Here is a 19,706-nt window from a genome sequence, read left to right as displayed (position 1 = left end):
TAAAATGACTAATATGGAAATGTTTTACATTATTGTGCATATATAACCGACATCTGACTGCTTACCATCTTGGGGAGGAGGGAAGAAAAGGAGGGAGGCAGGGATAAAATATGCAAATCAAAACTCAAAAAAAAAGTTCTAAAAAACTGTTTTAACATGAAATTGGGGGGAAAATAAAATATATTTTTAAAAAGTTATGGGTAAACAAAATCAAGCTCAAAATATTAAAAATAAAACATTGTCATATTAACATACAAGTCTTTCATTGGTAAAGACGTAAGCCAATTTAAAACCACTTTCAGAATTATGTGAGAGTCAGGAAGACTCACAGTCAGAAGTGACTTTGTTAGTGGGTTTTGCTTACATTTTTCTTTGTTACAAGGGAAAGGTGAATATTAGGCATTGATCTGAACAGTCAAAAAGGAGCATGAGTTATGAAATGGCAAAAAAAAATTAAATGAAAAATGGTATGATTTTGAGGCAATAATAATAATATCCAGCATTTATATAGTTTATATTATGTGCCAGCACTACCCTGTGCTAAGCACATTAGAGAGATTGTCTGTTCTGATCCTCATAACAACCCTGGGAGGCAGGCATTATTATCTTCCCCATTTTACAGAAAAGAAAACTAAGACAAAGAGTGGTTAAGGGATTTGCCCCAGATCACAGGGCTAAGTTAAGTGTCTGAGGTTGGGTTTGAGTTTAGGCGGGCAACATGGATGATACTAAGGATATAACAGGTAAGAAACAAACATTTAGAAATAGTCAGAAAGCTCTAGGAGCAATAGTGATCTAGCAGTGTGTGACTAGCAGCTAGTTATTGTAAGGATCTGTATCAGTTATAATTTACAGTTGGTGGCTGAAGGCAAGCAAAGCATAATCTCTACTTAACAAATCTGATGGTACAGGAACACATTTTGCAATAGTATCTTAAGTGTTCTGAAAGTTTATATTGATGTCAAAATTGTCTTAATGCTCTTTCTCCATGTTTAAATTCTCTCAATGATGGGGAGGAGAGAGAAAATCAGAGACAATGTGACCCATACATCATATGTTCAAATCCTTGATTTAACCAATAACTAGAAAAATTTTACAGTAAATGGAAAAGAATGCTCAACTAACCATCTGATGGTCCATTTCCAAACTCTTGTCCATTATGACTTTTGGGAGATGAATACGGGCTGATTTGGCGAGTTCCTGTTGTTGGTGAGTAAGATGCTATCAAATGTCCACTGGTTCGCCGAGATTTAGGGGGCTGTAACAAATAATTTTTAGAGAATTATTGAGATAAGGTGAAGGATCTTTACACATCTTCTATCACACAGTACAAATCCATCCCAAGTTCCTTATCAATGCAATTCCTACTTAGCTCATTTTCAGATTTCAAACTCTTCTCTGCTCCCTTCAGTGCTAACAAAGTCATTTTTACACACATTTCAGATCAGCTCAATAATTTTTTAAGATCTGCAGTCTTGATATATGAACCACTTACCCACTGCAGTCATTCTTTTTCAGCAGGTTGTCCCCAAATGGGATGGAAGAGGCAAGTAAATGGCAACTTTGGATTTTGGTTTGGGCTGAATGCAAAATGTGAATTCAGAAGACTGTAATCCTAGAAACTGGACCACTTCATTCATAAACTTAAAATGCTCTCTGGGGACAGAACTTCTAACTGCCTTGGTCATTCCTAAATTTATTAGGAAAGGAATGTGGGGACAGGGATCTATAACATGTAGACAAAGAAGAACAGGACCCAGGGGTGGCACTGCAAATGGGACCAAGCAAGCAACAAGCATTCATTAAGTGCCTACTGTATGCCAGATGCTATAGGATGAAACAATCCCTATGCTCAAGGGGCTTATATTGTAGTAGGGGAGACCACAAGCACAATTACAAGCATATTCAGACAAAGTGTAAAGAGAATGCAAATACATAGGAAGTAGTAAAATTCAAAGCATTTAAGCTTTTGGAAACTGAGAGCTCTAAGAGCAGAGAGGCTTGGGAGCCAACTTGCAGTGATGCTAAAGGTCAAAGGAGAACGTAGGGCAAAAGCCATCCAGAATTAGAATGTGTTGCTTTAACATACAATGAGCTCCCCCAAGAGGCTGGAAGATCAATGGTTGGGAATCATAGCATCTAAATAGATCTCAGAGGCATCAAGTAGTTCAACCTATCCCAGAGCAAGCGCTCCCTCCAGTGGTCGCTGACAAGCAGGCATCCAGCCTCTGCCCACTGCCTTACGGAGAAATCTAAGGAAGGTTTCTTTACCCACAGCTCCCAAAGCCAGGTATGGACTGGTCCAGACATCCTCGGAGCTTCCTTCCAAAGACATGGGTCTCTCACTCTGGGCTTGTACTGCATAGAAAACGGGAGAGGGACAAGGAAAGGAGAGAGAGTTGGGGGCCTATGGGTGAGGAACACTATTCATATAACTGTCCAGCTGGCATGTCCATTCCTTTTGCTCACCGGTTCTTTTCCTTCCCTCCTTTATTACATGCTCTGGGGGATCAACACTGGTGCACAGTTGGACCACTGCAAAGAGCTGACACACATCTCTCTCCATTCCAGTCTGTCCTGCATGCCACTGTCAATGTGACCTTTTTAAAGTGCAGGACTGATCAGATCACCCCTTTCCCACTCTAAAACTCCAGTGGCTCCCTATCACCTCCAGAGGCATTCTCTGTGTCTGGCATTCAAAGCCCTTCCTAAGCTGCCCCCAACCCCGTTTCTTCATCTTCTTATATTTTATAACTTTACCTTCCCCTGTCCCCCCATTTTCTCTTCAGTCCAGTGACCCCAGACTTGCTGCTCCTTGAACAAGACACTGCCTCTCCTGACTCCAGTTTTCACTGGTCTTTCGTCCTTCAAGTCCCAACTAAAATCCCACTTTATACAAGAAACTTTCCCTATCCCCATGAATTCTAATGCCTTCCCTATGTGGATTATTTCCAGTTCTTTTGTACGTATCTTGTCTGGACATAGCTGTTTGCCCATTGTCTTCCTCATTAGACTGTGGGCTCCTGGAAAGCAGGCACTGTCTTCTGCCCTGCATTGTATCCCCTGGGCTCAGCAACTATATGCTTGGCACATGGTAGAAACTTCATAAATGTTTACTGACTGACATGATACTGCAATAGCACAGCATGATGTAATGAAGGCCCAAACGGTGGTAGAGGAGATGGAAATACAGAACACATGCAAGTGATAATCAGCAAGTAATTACAATGTGCCAAGGCATGTGCCAGGAGTCAGGGACACAGTGATAAACACTGACACCATTCCTCCTCTCATGGACCTCGAGAAAGCAGAATGAAAGGCAGTGGAGGAACTAAGTGGGTATGGACCCAGCAGCAAGAGGCAGCCCAGGTGCCTGGGCCCAGCAGGAGGGCTCCGTGACAGCCCGAGGGAAAGCTCAGTGATGCTCCAGGGTGCACGGCGGCCAGGCTGTGGTCAGGATCGAGGCGGTTTCTAGATGCAGAGTGGGCATATCCGTGCTCGCTAAGGTGCTCAGCATCATCTTCACTAAAGGAACACAAAAGTAACCTAACGTAGCTAAGAAGACAAACTGACCTGATGGGACCATGGCGAAAGACGGAAGAGATAGCAAACCCCAGCGGACGTGGGGCCGCGCTTGCCAGGATCCCTAACCTGAAGCAGCACCTAACGCCGAATCGCTCTTTATTTTTAAAGACACACATTTCAGAAAATTCAAAACCAGATCACTTTTCTACTAATCTCCGTATCAATTTCAGACTCTATATAGCACCAAATGTGCTACAGTAAAATCCTTCTCACAGTTATGATTTTAAATTTTAAAAGTATTGGAGAACATCAAGAATTCTGTGCTGAGACCTGATCGCTGGCTTCCCTTATCATTTCTGCTAGCAGTAAGCAGCCCTGACCCCAGCCCCTATCAGAAAAGACTCTGAGTCTCAGCAGGTTGAGCACCCTTCTCATGTGGCTGTCACCACCTCTCTACCTAGAGTTCCCGTATTTATATGGATTCAGTTATAACCGATGGCATTTGTTCAATCCCTGCCCTACTTTACTATTTCCCAGGGTATGTACAAGAAGTGAGAGTCACTACCCTTATGTGATTTGTGCTGATCTGTTTTCCTATTTGTACCAAAAAATTACTTTATCCAATTGACAAGTGTCAATTGTTTATCACTTCAATTGTATATCACACATTTCTCCTGGAAAACAAATATCTACCTTTCAGAATATATTTTTTTATATATTTTTTGGCCTCTTAAAAAAATACCCTAAATCTTTGTTCTGTTTGAGTTTGAAAACAAACTGTCATTCTATAATCACGACAGGTTAGAAATGAAAACCGGCTTTTCTTCCTGTTCCACTAAGAATTCTCTTAACAAGGATTTAATGTTTTAGATCTTCCTAATGACATGCTTTCTTACCTGTCCTAAGGCCTTCTCCCTTCAGGATTAGTTCAGTAACTCCTAGTAACCATTAACCCAGGCAGTTGGTGGAGTAGTGGGTAGAGGGCCAGGCCTGAAGTCAGGAAGACCTGAGTTCAAATCCAGTCTGAGATACAAGAAGTGTGACTCTAAACAAGTCCCTTAACATCCATTTTCCTCAGTTTCCTCAACCACAAAATGGGGATAATAATAGCACCTATCCTGAAGGGCTGTTGTGAGGATCAAATGAAATAATAATTGTCAAAGCACTTATCCCAGTGCCTGGCACACGTAGGCACTTAATAAATGCTTTTGCCCTACTTTTTAGCCCTGAAGGTATCTGTTGAGCACTCTGAAATGTGGTTTGCCCCCATCTACAGATGTGACACTTACAGGACTCCCAGCTCCAAGTGGTCTCACAGAGGCTGTGATGCTCCATGTGTGTACTAAGGGACAGAGGACAATACTTGGGGCTATCAGGAGAGAAGGGGCAGCTTCCATACTCAGTGAAGACAGAGTGCTAGCCCCTGGATCCCTTTTGGGAGCAGAAGTGGAAGGAAGTTACATATAGGTATGGGTTGGAAGAAGCGGATGACTTGGGTGAATCTAAAGGGGCCACTGGAGATCACCCAGTCTAACTCTATCTTGAAAGATCAGCAAATGGTACTCAGAGAGTCTGGCCGCCTTACCCTAGCTAACACACCTGGTGAGAGGTACAGCCAAGGTGAAAACATGTCTCCCAACTCCCAATCCAGATTTCATGTCTTGGTTCCTCCCAAAGGACTCCTATATAGCTACAATTATTTTGAGGTAAATTTTAACAAAAGCCTCATAAGCACTAAGCAGCCCCAGAAATGCTTCACAATTTCAGGGTCACTAGGTAATCTAGAGCATAATTTCTTCCTAGCTACTACCTCTCCCATTTTAAATGACTCCACAAATGTTAAGAGGTTGTAAGGCTTATGGGATTTAAAGATCTTCCATGCCCCGTTGGACTTGCTGATGTAGCAGGAAGGGGCGGAGCAAGAGGAAGCTGAAGCCAAGCTAGCGTTCCTGCGGTGGCTGGCGGTGGTGGTGACGGCGGCAGCAGCAGAGGCAGTGGCAGCGCGAAGCCCTTTTTGAGTTAGGACTGCTAAGGACTTTCTGCTAAGGACTCCTGCTGAGGACTGCCAGGGGCCGGAGCTGCTGGGAGCGCGCTTCCAGGACGCTGGGTGGTTGCTGTGTGTGGGGAGAGGAGGACCTTTGCCTGAGGTAGCCTGTTCTGTTTTAAAGGCTTGAAAATGTGGGTGCTTTCTACTTTATCTACCTGTGCCAATATCATAACTACTCTGATGGCTTTCACTTTCTGGTTTTGGGACTCAGTCTTTTGGTATCTTAATAAATTTTCTAGTTTATTTCCTCATATGGCAAACATGACGTATTTTGTAATGGATAATTATATCAGCATATTTGTAATCTCTATAGGCATTGTGAATATGGCATTGCTGATACAGAGGTTTGGTGTTATTTTGGAGGTGGAGGAGGGGTAGCAAAAAAAGAAAGTGGTGGAAGAGGTGGAGACAAGGTGAGATGAGTTTTAGGGAATCAAGTTCTAAATACTTTGGCTGCCATTTCTGGGGACCCATGTTCCCCATGACAACAACTATGGTCAGACATTCTAGCAGCTTCTGAAGTTGTGGAAAACCTCATTGGTCACGCAGGAAACAAGAAATTCAAATGAAGGGATTTAGATGCAAGGGTTGGTCCTTAATTCCTGGGAACATGGTGATAGCAGAGGAAACAACTGAAGTCAAAGAGTGGTGGGTGACCGAAATAATGATAAACTGCATTAGGAATACTCAGGGAGTGGACATCCAGAAACATCCTGTTACGGACAGTAACAGAATTTTGGCTCTAAAAGGGATCTGAAAATTCATCCTGTCAACTGAATGTGACCCGGCCTGTGTCAGGTGAGAAAACTGGAGACAGCTAATGGGTAGGTGGCCAATTGGTGGCATCTCTCCCCCACTCAGGGCTCTTCCCCATTGGGGCTTCCCACAGAGATGCGTTGAGACAGAAAAATACTTGTGCAGAAAGCTGCTGAAGAGAAGGGGACTTTCCACTTCCCTTGAAGCCCTGGGTTTTCTGCTCTGACCCATTCAATTTCATAGGAGTTTCCTTCTGCCCTCTGCAATCAGTTGGCTACAACTGCCTTCTGAAATAATAGCGAACGTTTTCATTGCTCATTAAGATCTGCAAAGCGCTTGGCAATATTATGCCATTTGATTCTTACTAAAGCCCCAGGAAGCAGATGCTGTGATTGTGGTTTTCTGAGGTTGTTGGGTGGTGCCGCAGGGAAAGCTCTGGACCTGGAGTCAGGAAGACCTGGATGAAACCCAGCCTCAGACACCTACTAGCTGGGTGGCCCTGTGCAAGTCCCTTCACCTGTCTCTGTAAAACGGAGATAGTCATAGCATCTTTTTCCCAGGGTTGTGGGGACCAACTGAGATGATCATGATAGAGGGCCTGGTACAGTGCCCAGCACAGAGCAAGTGCTAGCTCAGTGCCAGCTGTCGTCAGCATGGTCGCCCCTCTGGAGAGTGTGGCTCCGTGGTGTAGGTTGGACAGAAAAAGTAAACAAGCTCATTCCATCTCCTGCTGCTTCGTCTGTACTTGCAAACTAACTGTGCTTCCACAACATCAGTGAAGATTTCCCGATTCTTTACTCATGACCTTTCATTCACTATCATGAAACCTTCAAGGCTGCTTTTTAGAACAGTCATTTGCAAGACTCTTACTCTGCCTGAGTTGTTTTCCCTTCATATTTCTGGTGCTCCTAGGAAAAAGGGAGATGATTTCCACTTCAAGCATTGAGAAATGTTTAATCAATAAAGTCACTATCTAAAAAAAATCTGAACAGAGTATTTTACAAAGAGAGAGTTCTCTAAATATACCAAAGAGTCACCAGGTATTTCAATGATTATACTGAAGGGTCACATTCTCTTTTTCCAATGAAGCACACTGATTGTGACAATGGGCATTCTGGCCTGCAAGTTCACCACTGTGACCGCTGTACTGCACAGAAAGAATGAATTCTAAAATGCAGTTCTTTTCAGTTCAAATCATTTTGTTCCTACCTCCCAAAGAAGAGCTTTGGGGCAGAAAAGAACTGCATTGAATTTCTGGCTGGACTACGCTTCTCCCAAATCCTACTCTGACTCAAGAAACAGATGCAGAATTACAGTCACAGCTGCACGCTGAACCCAACAAGTTGGCTAATGGTCCACTAAACTGCTAATTAAACTGCTAATGATTTTTTTAGTGCCATTGCAGTATTTTTCCACCTTTGTTTAAATAAAAGAAAAGTATCTCGGAGATTTAAAAAAATTCAAGTTTCTGTTTTGCTAAATACCAGAGAGACATCCAAAGAGGAATTAGACATAAACACATTTCTCTAAAATGACATTGCCATATGGGAAAGAGGGGGAGCTCATTTACTGACCAGGCTTTTGTTTTAATTTACTTTCAAGTGAACTGACTTTCCTTTCATCTTACTATCTCCATGAATGTCCTAGGATTAGGGTTTGAAGCAACACCCACCGTTGGTATGAGAACATAATAAACTGACATATGTCCTGATGTGCTAACACCAAGAATGTACCAGCTAGGTTTACAAAAAGGGGTTGCAACAGCACAATTCGAGTTCATTGTGAAAACGGTGGTGAAATTTATTACAGTGTTGCTACCATCCTGTTTAATCACACCAGTCTGGCTGTCAGAGGTAATTGTAACTGACAGAAAACTGTTAAAGCTAATGTTTCTGTTCTGCATTTCTACAATAAGCTACATAATATGTACATTAAAGTATTCTCATAATTCAGTTGTTTATGCTTTTTTGTGTCAGAACATTCATTCCTACAACTAATACAGTAATTTCTGCACACTTTTATAAACATTTGTAGTTTACATTTGCCTCCTGAGTAATCAGTAGATATTAAGAAGACTGATCAATAATTTTTATTTATAAAAAATTAACATTATAAAAAGTAACAACCAACATGAGATAAGGACTTACCAAAATTAACAGCTCATTTTAGTAAATGATTTCCCTTGCCTAGCAATAAGGCTTTTAAATAAATAAGTGGAATTTTAAAAGGTCTAATAATCCATATAATTTTCCCACATATGATTAAAATACACAATTAGATACTTACATTTTCCTGTAATAAGACATCCAACTTCAGGGCTCTTTTAACACTGTAAACAAAATATTTAAAGAGATCTTAAATTTTACAAGCCTCAAGTAACTTATATTTTCATAGGCAATATGCACAAAGTTTTTAAGAGTCAATTTTGCAACTCAGTTTCGTGTATTTTACAATCCTGGAAGATGACATATATTAGGAAAAGCGCCTCTCAAGAGGCATTTTTTATACCTGGTTTTATGCTTTAATATTATATGAGAGAGTGCACCTTCACTAATGACATTATCTCTTATAAGTATCTCTATTTAAAAAGTAGCTATGCTAATCACACAAGCACTCCTTATTAAATGCACCCAACTTTAGAACATCCCAGAAAATTATCCCCAACAAATCCAGCTCTCCACAAGAGTCCAGTCACTTACATACCTTTAGGGTGGGTATTGAAAGGAACTTTTCATTAGCAGGAAAGAGTCAAGGTGAAAAACAGTTGTTCAGCCCATCCTCTGGGTTCTTGACGTGATTCAGTGCTACCAGACTATGGCCTAACTGGGGAACAGATGCTCCATGACTTTACAAGTCCCCAACCCATAAGAAGCTATTTTTTTGTCTTCTTTACTAAACTGCATCAGGCACATGCTCAGCTTTCCATGTACAAAGTCTGTTCTGCTGAACTGGATGCCCAGCTGTTCATGGAAATAGTCAGAAAGGAAAAGCGGAATATTTATAAGACTTTATTTCGTGCAGCTGTCTTCTAAAGAGCAGTCATCAAAATTTTATTGAATGCAGACTAAATACTCCAAGGAGAAAAAGGTCAACATAAATTAGGTCTAGTTTTCCCAGTGACAAATGCAGCTTTAGAAGTACCTTCTTGGTCCTTGCAAAATAGAAACTAATTTAATTACATAAAAATTAAAGCACAAAACGGGTCAGAAACATTGTGAAAGTCCATATCTTCATTTCAAACCAAAAAGCAAATCACTGAAAAATGCATCCTTGTCTAGACACTGTCTTATCTAATGGTTTGTTGGCAACCATCAGAAAGGGATCCAAGACAAAGGGAACTTGGACCTAAACAAATTCCTTCATAATCACAAAATTGAAGAAATATCAAACTACATGTAAAATTACTGCCATTGTCCGTGTAATCCTAGCTTGCAGAATTATTTTAAGGAACATTTAAAGTCATTTAAAATAAATCTTAAAAAAAGATCTTTCAGAAATCTATTTAAAATCAAATGACTAAATACTCTCCCATCAAGCATGGAAAAATAGTGGTATGAATAACTCAAAATGGGAAATGATAAAAAAAACACAACTATTTACATTTGGTTTAAAATAAATATTACTCTGCATGGAACAGTCCATTCTAAAAGTTCATAACTCTTAAAAACATCTTCAATTAAGTTCATTTAATCAGTTCTTGATGCCTGCTATATGTATGACAGGTGGTGGGCCAAGAAGATGTTAAATGGAAACAAGGCAGATCTTGGCCTCAAGGGGCTAATAAAACTCTAAAGGCAGAATATGATCACTGCAAGGAAGAGTTCCAGAGTCTATGAGGTGAGGGAGGAAGAAGAGATCACACACACAGGAACAGTCGGTGAGGAAGATGATGTCGCACGTCCTTGAGGAAGAGGAGAGTTTTAACAGACACAGAAGGAAGAGGGCAGGGGGACATCCAGCCTGAAGAAGAGGGAAGAACTACAGGCACAGAAAGTATGGGACAAGGCTGAGGGAAGCAGGTCACACTCTGGAGGAACAATTAGAAAAGTGTTTTGGTTTCCCTCACATTTCCTAAAGTTGGAGGGTTAGGGAGAAGAGATACCAGAGAAGGTTAAAACAAGGTCATAGTCCTCAAGGAGCACATAGTCGGCCGTCCATGGGGCAAACTGTAACAGATCACTTTTCAGACAGAACTCGATCTCATAAAGTCCACTGCAGTCTCTTGCAAGTTGAAATAGGAAGATTCTACACAGTGTTTGTTACAAGAGGTCAGAGAAGACCCTGGAATCAGAAAAGGCGAAACGAGGGACAAAGGTCTTCAGATGGACCTTTTGAAGCCTAGATACAAGGCGGTCGGTCAAAGGGAAGGACTCTAGGAGGACGTCCCTACAGGAGAGGCACAAAGACAGAAGGCTTGCCAAGTGATGAGAATAGAGAGGTCCCAATCTTAAAGACATGAAAGAGTCCTATTAGGAAGCGGTGGGAAGTAATGTTGGACAGGTAAATGGTGTGGGATTATGGAATTCTTGGGAGTTACAGCAGGTTTAAAAGTTCAGGATTGTCCATGAATACAAGAGGATTACATTAAAAACGGATGCCTCACAGCCCTTAACACCACAGGCACTGGGTATGTAGTAGGTGCTTAATATGCATTAAGTGACTGATATTATCAATAATAATACTCTTTGACTAATTATATTGTGACTTAATTTTGTTTAACACCTGATTCAGTAGATCCCCCAAATTAGGTGAGGTTTGATTACACAGCACTGAATGAAATCAGTACTGATTAAGCTTCAATTAGTTATCTCCAAACAAATAAAACTAATGGTGCTCTTGGCTCGAGCTCTCCTCCATGCTTTCCGAACATTTTCAAAGCTACACAATATGGGCGTATGGGTATGCCACATAAAGATTTAGGAATTGAGGCTAATGAGGGAAGAAGTCTGGACCAGTATTCTAAACATGTGAAAACTAAAGGCTCTGTCATGGGGCTTCTCAAAACAGGGACTGAACACAGAACAGCATACCAGGGGTGATGGTGGCAAGAAGAAATGCAGTCATGTGGATACAACTTTGGGAGCCTTGATGCCATGCCAAATTCTTCCCTGAAGGTTGGGCAAATCACATAATCTCACTAAGCTTCATAGAGTTGATAATAACACTGGCCTGTAAAGTACTAAGAAATCTCTGAATGGAAGATAAAAATATCACTTAGTATCTCTCTGCTTCTAGTTACTCTCCATTATAATGGAGAAAATATTGCCAGCCACCAAATGCACAGGGGTGCTCAGAGAATTGTTGAGTGTGCTTGTGAAATGCTCAGAAATCCTCTGATGAAAGGCAATGACCAAATTCACATCCCATGTGACTCCTTGTATGTAAATTAAGATATTAAAACTGATTTATTTTCCATCCTATACTGGGAAATGAGTAAAGCAGGTAGGAGGGGCTCTTATCAAGCTGGGTGGTGGACAAACATGTATAAGCACAGCACACACACAGGCGAGAGGGGGAGGGGCACAGCCCTCACTTCATCCAGTGGAAGGTATGACTGAGCTCTCAGCTCAGTGAGAGTACTCTTTTCCAGTTCATGATGACAAAACCAGCAACAAATATTCCCCATTATCGAAAGACGTTTGCTGCATAACCTTTGTCCAAAGGTTACCAGAGAAGCATAATCTGTGGAAGACATACTATGAATGTGGTCATGCTTAAGTACATACATTCTAAGGGAGAAGTGAAATAATTAGTATAAAAGTGTTTCAGTCTTAAAGTATACTTCCAGTTGTAAACATTAAAAAAAAATTCCTAACTGGCACCATGATAGCTGTCATTTATTCACATCCTTTTCTACTTTTCCTCTCTTGGTCACCCCCCCCCCTTCATCCAGAGGAGAAAGCCGAGAGGAGGGGTAAGACCAGCACTGGTAAGCTGTAACTGAAGTGATCTGCTCCCAGTGCCCTGCACCTCCTCTCTACCCTTCCCCAGACACATTCCTGGTTCTCACACTTACTCCTTTGTAACTAATCTTGCATGATCTCTCCCTGACTCTATTCCCTTCTTAAACTGTGTCTCCTTTCCCTAATCTGACTGTTCCCTGTGAAGTTTAAAGTCTGACTCCATCAATTCCTCCATGTGTTCATACATCTGTCTGTGTGACATGGGCATAAGTCCTTTTCAATCCCTCTTTGTGGTTCAGAAGAGAGCAAACAGTACACATGACACCTGGTGCCCTCCCCAACTCCATTTTTGTATTTCAATAGTAAGCTCCATCCCAACGTATTCCTTTTTCTTTCCCCTCTTAAGACTATCAAACCAGAACAAATCCACCCTCAGTCCATTCATCTTATTTAATTCTTTCTGTAACCCTTGAAGTCATGAGATTCTAAAGAGAAACTCAGCTCTTCTTCCCCTACTGTATTTGCCTTTCTAAGTTTCCCTTGACTCATGTGTTTGCATTTCAAGGTATCTACTAAACTCTGGTCTTCTCATCAGAAACTTAAAAGTCCCTTGTTCCATTAAAGGTCCATTTATTTTCCTGTAGAAGTATGACTTGCAGGGTATTTTATTCTAGTTGTCAGATTTTATTTTTGAAATGCTATATTTCCAGATTATGTCTCTTCTGAAGTGGTGGTTTCCAGGTCTTGTGTGAAACTGATTGTGGTTCCTTAGTATATGAATCCTTTCTTTTTTTTTCCCCTTTTTTTGGAGGGCAATTGGGGTTAAGTGACTTGCCCAAGGTCACACGGCTAGTAAGTGTCAAGGGTCTGAGTCCAGATTTGAACTCAGGTCCTCCTGACTCCAGGGCTGGTGCTCTGTTCACTGTACCACTTAGCCTCCTATGAACCTTTTCTTTCTGGCTGCTTCTGGTATATTTTTCTTAGACTTGTAAACTCTGGATTTTGGCTATGGCATTCTTGGGTTTCTTTGAGGAGCGGATTTTATTAGTGCATTTTATTTTCACTTGGGACTCTGAGAAATTTGTTTCTTGAAATATGGCTTTTCTAGGGGGTGAGGAGAGTCCAGTTCTTATCAGGGAGTCCAAAGGTTCGTTCTTCTGGGCTTGTTTTCCATATCAGCTGCTTATGAAAGTAGATACTTGACATTTTCTTCAATTTTTCTAATATTTGAATTTTGTTTCTACATTTCTTATTGTCTCTTTAAGTTGCTGAGTTCTGTTTGAACTATTCTGACATCCAGGGTACAGGACCCCACTTTCTGTTCTATTTATTCTCCTTCCAATGCTGTCTTCTAGAGGACTTGCGTCATTTTATCTTTTTCTTCACTTATTCTAGATGTTCTTATAGACCTTGTTCACAAATTTGTTTGTTTTTCCTCTGAGGCTCTGTTTGTAGCTATGGAGTTATTCTTTTCTGGGATTTCCTCAAGTGATGGGATCCATTTTTCTTCATAAAATGCTTAGCATTTTATTTTATCTACTCTTACCTCTCATTTCTGTTCTTGGTTTGGGACTCTGCCAGATCAAGTCTCTGGGTCATTCCACATACTCCTGAATGGGAAGGTCCTAAGCTCACTTCCTGAACTCCTATCACAGCTGCCTTCCAATTCTCTTGTGTTTGTGGGCTCAGAGAACTGGCAAGTTTCAATGTCTCTAAAAGAGTTTTGCACCAATCAGGGTGATGCCATAGTCTTCCATCCCTGCTGGGGCTTATCTTCTTCTGGGCTTTACCATTTTTTCCCTCTCTCTCACTCCCTGATTTTCCCAATCAGGGTACTGCTGGGGCCTTCTGTCCTAACTGGGTCTTCCCTGATCAAGTGTTTCTCCCATCTTTCTGGTACATAAAGTCAGCTTAAGCAAGAGTATCAAACACTTGGCCTGCAACATTCCTGAATGCAGCTCAGGGAATGTAGTATTTAACAAGATAAATTAAAATAAAATTAAACATAGATAATGCTAATACGTGGTTTTCTAAATCAAAACACACCCACAAGGATCACTGTGTGGTTTAGTAAAAGGCCCCACATCTAATTGAGTCTGATACCACTGAGCCTGAGTATATTAGATTCTCAAACTCAATATGCCCCAAATAGACCTCATTATCTTTCTCCCCAAACCCATCAGTTATTGTTGAGGCTTCCACCATCCCTCCAGTCACACAGATTTGTGACCTCTGGGTGTCAACTTACACCACTCACAGTTACTTCCAATCAAACGCCAGATCTTCTTGTTTCTATCTTCACAATGCCTCTCCCATTGGTCTCTCACTCACAGTCACCACCCTAGTTTGGGGCTTTATCACTTTTCACCTCAACTATTATAATAGCCTCCTTTTTGGTGTCCCTGTCTCAAGCACCTTCCTTTCCCATCCATCCATCCAAAACCTCATTTGGAACAGGTGTCCCCCCCACCCCCACACACACATCTTCTCTTTGCCCCTCCCCTCTAGCCACTTAAAGCCTTTTAGATCAGCAAGCCAAAAAGGATAGAGTTGTTCAAACTAACTGGACTGAGGTGGGACTCATCAACTCTAGACCTTTTGGTGAAAGAGAGGACCATGAGGCCTTACTATAACCCTTGCCAATATGCCCTTGTAAGGGTTATGGGATTTAAAGATCTTCCATGCCCCATTGGACTTGCTGACGTAGCAGGAAGGGGCGGAGCAAGAGGAAGCGGAAGCCAAGCTGGAGTTCCTGCGGTGGCTGGTGGTGGCGGCGACAGCGGTGGCAGCAGCAGAGGCAGCGGCAGCGGCAGCGTGAAGCCCTTTTTGAGTTAGCCAGAATTTCTGCTAAGGACTCCTGCTGAGGACTGCCAGGGGCCGGAGCTGCTGGGAGCGCGCTTCCTGGACGCTGGGTGGTTGCTGTGAGTGGGGAGAGGAGGACCTTTGCCTGAGGTAGCCTGTTCTGTTTTAAAGGCTTGAAAATGTGGGTGCTTTCTACTTTATCTACCTGTGCCAATATCATAAATACTCTGATGGCTTTCACTTTCTGGTTTGGGGATTCAGTCTTTTGGTATCTTAATAAATTTTCTAGTTTATTTTCCCATATGGCAAACATGATGTATTTTGTGATGGATAATTATATCAGCATATTTGTAATCTCCATAGGCATTGTGAATATGGCATTGCTGATACATTTGGCGACAAGGATGGGACTTGGTATGCAGTTATTGACTTGGCAAATGCCTTCTTCACCATCCCAATAGACCCTAAACAATGGGACCACTTCGCTTTCACTTGGCAGGGTAGACAATATACTTTTACTCGCTTGCCACAAGGGTACATACATAGCCCCACTATTTGTCACAGGATTGTGGCTGAACAGTTGGATGAATTAAAGCTACCTGGTGTACACTGTACATACCACTACATTGATGATATCATGATACAGGGAAAAGATGCGAAAGTAGTGGAAAGGAGTTTGACCCTTCTAATTGAGTATATGAAAAGTAAAGGGTGGGAAATTAACCCTGCAAAGGTTCAAGGACCAGCTCAGAATGTGAAGTTTTTGGGTATACAATGGAACAAGGGGCTAAGGGAGATTCTTCCTCAAGCCCGACAAAAGATTCAGGATTTTCCTACCCCTACCAATAAGAAGGAGGCCCAAAAGTTCACAGGATTGTTTGGATATTGGAGGCACCACATTCCACATTTGGGACGGATTTTAAAACCTTTATATAGAGTCACAAGGAAGAAATATGAATTCGATTGGGGACTTGAGCAGAGTAAAGCTTTTGAAGAAGCCAAGGCTGCCATACAATTGGCCCTAGATTTGTGGCCCATGCAAAATGGTCCAGTGGAATTGCAAGTGACTGTACAAGATGATTATGCAAACTGGAGCTTATGGCAAAAACAACAAAGCCGAAATGTACCTTTGGGATTTTGGTGTAGGAAACTCCCTTCATCTGGAGTCCAGTATACACCTTTTGAAAAGCAGTTGTTAGCTGCATATTGGGCTTTGGTGGAGACTGAACAACTGACTCTGGGCCATGAAGTGATATTAAGACCTGGAATCCCAATTATGACCTGAGTAATGAGTACCCCAGCTTCTCACAGAATTGGACATGCCCAAGAGGCTAGTATAATCAAATGGAAGTGGTATATTCAAAATAGAGTGAAAACAGGCAAAAGCGGAGTCTCTGCTCTACATGAATCGGTAGCAAACATAGAAATTGAGAGGAATGACACACCCCCTGAGCCAAAGCAACAGTTGGTAAAGTCCACTGTAAAATGGAATGAGGGATATGATGTATTAACTGAGGAACAAAAGAGACATGCATGGTTTACTGATGGGACAGCAAAATATTTGGGCCAAAAAAGACATTGGAAAGCAGTGGCCTATAACCCATGTACTAGAAGGACTTTGGAAAGTACTGGGATAGGTGCAAGTAGCCAATATGCTGAACTTACGGCAGTATATCAAGCCATCAAAATAGAACAAGGAGGACAGTGTCATATATTCACTGATTCATGGGTGGTAGCTAATGGGTTAGCTACATGGATGCCCATGTGGAAAAATGAAAATTGGGAAATTCATGGCAAACAAGTCTGGGGCAAAGAATTATGGGAAGATATCTGGAACATGTCTTTGGTCACTGACTTGTCAGTTTTTCATGTAGATGCTCACGTGGCCCCCACCACACCAGAACGTGAGTACAATGCTCATGCTGATCGACTGACAAAGATTGCTACTGAACATATTGTCCCTACTTTGACAACAACTGATGATCCGGTATTAGCAAAATGGGTCCACCAAACAGCAGGCCATTTGGGGGTCCAGGCCACACACCAGTGGGCACAAGATCGAGGTATTAGTATCTCTCATTCACTGTTAAAACAGATAGCAGAAGAATGTCATATATGTCAATTAGAAAAGGAGCCAACTGTTCCTCGGGTAGTAACTGGAGAGATAGCAAGAGGAAAAGTCCCAGCCCAAATCTGGCAAATAGATTATATTGGTCCACTACCACTGGATAAAGGATGCAGATTTATATGTACTTGTGTTGATACCTATTCAGGTGTACTAGTAGCTTGTCCTTATAAGAATGCAACCCAGAAAAACACTTGTAAAACTCTAGATCTCCTAAGTCTATATTATGGAACCCCAATGCAGATTCAAAGTGACAACGGGTCACATTTCAAAGGCAATGAAATGAAGAAGTATTGTATACTAAACAATATAGAATGGATATATCATATTCCATATTATCCAGAAGCATCTGGGTTGATTGAAAGAATGAATGGATTACTGAAAGGACAATTGAGGAAGTTAAGTTCCAATAATTCATATCAACATTGGAAGGATAATTTGTTCATGGCTTTGCGTAATTTGCATAATAGACCATTGGGAGGAAGTACACCTCTAGCCAGAATGATGACCCCCAATCTGCAAATTAGAAAACAACAAACACACAAGATCCCAAATATTGAGTATTGGACCTTGAGGCCAGATGTCCCAGCACCGTACCCAGGACCACCTGGTTCAGTGGGGTATGATTTACATTGTTTAGAGGACTTTTGGTTGGACAGAAAAGAAATAAGAAAAATCTCCACTGGGATATGCATAAGAATCCCTAAAAATCACTTTGGACAGATTTTACCCAAATCAGGATTAGCAGCTCAAGGAATACATGTATTGGCTGGAGTAATAGATTCTAATTATCAAGGAGAAATTGTTGTAACATTCCAGAATTTAGGTGAAGGGCCCATACAGATTCACAAGAATGATAGGATAGTTCAAGTGATTATCGTTCCTTGTAAAACAATGCCACTTGTAAAAACTGACCATCCTTCCAAAATAACTGTTACAGGAACTGAAGGATTTGGTTCTACTGATAGAATAAAATCAGGAGCTAAAGTATGGGTAAAACGGAAGCCAGATGATGTTCCAAAGGCTGCAGAGATTATAGCATATGGGAGGGATAACACTGTAACTATTGTTTATTCTGGAGAAGATGATTACAAAATTGTACCCTTAAGTCATTTATTCTACCATGAGTGAGGCTACAATAGTCTGGTTATTGTCTTTGCTTCTTCTTGATTTTTTTTGTTTGTTCACCTTGTTTGTTAGATTTGTTTCCACAGGCTTGGTACCCTCCATCTGTAGATGCCTGATAGCTTAAGCTGGATGCCACCCCCTATCTGCAACTGTGATGTGTCACCCTTGGACCTGGCATCAAGCATATTAAGAACTGACCTCTCAAATGGGACCCCTTAGGACAGGGACAGCTCTACATCTGATTTCAGCAGCAAGTAGCCATAGAAGAAGAGATCTTCACCCCTTACCACAAGATTTTGGGGCCCCATTTGTTCGGGGTGGGGGGAATGATGGGGAGCTTGTGCTCAAGCCCCACCCTAAAATATGGTTTTCTGTGTTTATTGTGTGCTATTCTTGTTATATTGTTGTGAAATTTTGTTGACACTAGTTATTCCTACTGTATTTTTGCCAAGTAAGGGACATGAAAGATCTTGGGGCCGAATGTAAGGGTTATGGGATTTAAAGATCTTCCATGCCCCATTGGACTTGCTAACATAGCAGGAAGGGGCGGAGCAAGAGGAAGCGGAAGCCAAGCTGGAGTTCCTGCGGTGGCTGGCGGTGGCGGCAGCAGCAGAGGCAGCGGCAGTGGCAGTGCGAAGCCCTTTTTGAGTTAGCCAGAATTTCTGCTAAGGACTCCTGCTGAGGACTGCCAGGGGCCGGAGCTGCTGGGAGCGCGCTTCCCGGACGCTGGGTGGTTGCTGTGAGTGGGGAGAGGAGGACCTTTGCCTGAGGTAGCCTGTTCTGTTTTAAAGGCTTGAAAATGTGGGTGCTTTCTACTTTATCTACCTGTGCCAATATCATAACTACTCTGATGGCTTTCACTTTCTGGTTTGGGGACTCAGTCTTTTGGCATCTTAATAAATTTTCTAGTTTATTTCCCCATATGGCAAGCATGATGTATTTTGTGATGGATAATTATATCAGCATATTTGTAATCTCCATAGGCATTGTGAATATGGCATTGCTGATACAGCCCTACAGACTCCCACCCATGGGATCAAGCCAGCTGATATAACTCATAAAGTTATGGACGTGGCCATCCACCCTGCAGCTAAAATCTCTTTTATGTGTCCATCCAAATAAAATAGAAGTCCTTTAAGATCAGGGTCCCTCCTGATATATACATATACATACATACACACATATATGGATGTATATGTATACATCCTCATTGTTAAGCATAGTGCTTGGCTTATATACTAAGTGCTTAATAAATGTTTTTTCCCATCCATCCATCCATTCACCTACTCACCTATCCATCCATCCATCCATCCACCCGCCCACCCACCCACCAACCCATCCATCCATCCATCCATCCATCCATCCATCCATCCATCCATCCATCCATCCATCCATCCATCCATCCATCCATCCATCCATC

At 41.7% G+C, this 19,706-nt stretch overlaps 1 protein-coding gene across 4 annotated transcripts in view; it reads right to left on the bottom strand.

Moving 5' to 3' along the window:
• LOC138165273 (centromere protein R-like) overlaps window positions 1–19,706 on the bottom strand; it is a 55,504-nt gene that overhangs the window by 32,167 nt on the left and 3,631 nt on the right. For 2 of the 4 annotated variants that reach the window (XM_069093418.1, XM_069093419.1), the window contains exons 2-4: window positions 8,615–8,657; window positions 2,272–2,358; window positions 1,126–1,258 (exon numbers count right to left, since the gene is read on the bottom strand). In XM_069093418.1, the coding sequence (XP_068949519.1) occupies window positions 1,126–1,258; window positions 2,272–2,358; window positions 8,615–8,657 (263 nt within the window). Of the gene's footprint in view, window positions 1–1,125; window positions 1,259–2,271; window positions 2,359–8,614; window positions 8,658–9,031; window positions 9,289–19,706 lie in introns of all 4 variants that reach the window. The other 2 variants (XM_069093422.1, XM_069093421.1) reach the window with 2 other exon arrangements.

This window comes from Petaurus breviceps, unplaced genomic scaffold, assembly GCF_028583685.1.
Source record: "Petaurus breviceps papuanus isolate PSGF00001 unplaced genomic scaffold, PetGlider_PUasm1.0 208, whole genome shotgun sequence".
Lineage (NCBI taxonomy): Eukaryota > Metazoa > Chordata > Mammalia > Diprotodontia > Petauridae > Petaurus > Petaurus breviceps.
Note: the sequence above shows the minus strand (reverse complement) of the source record. Positions and strands in the feature narration are given on the sequence as shown.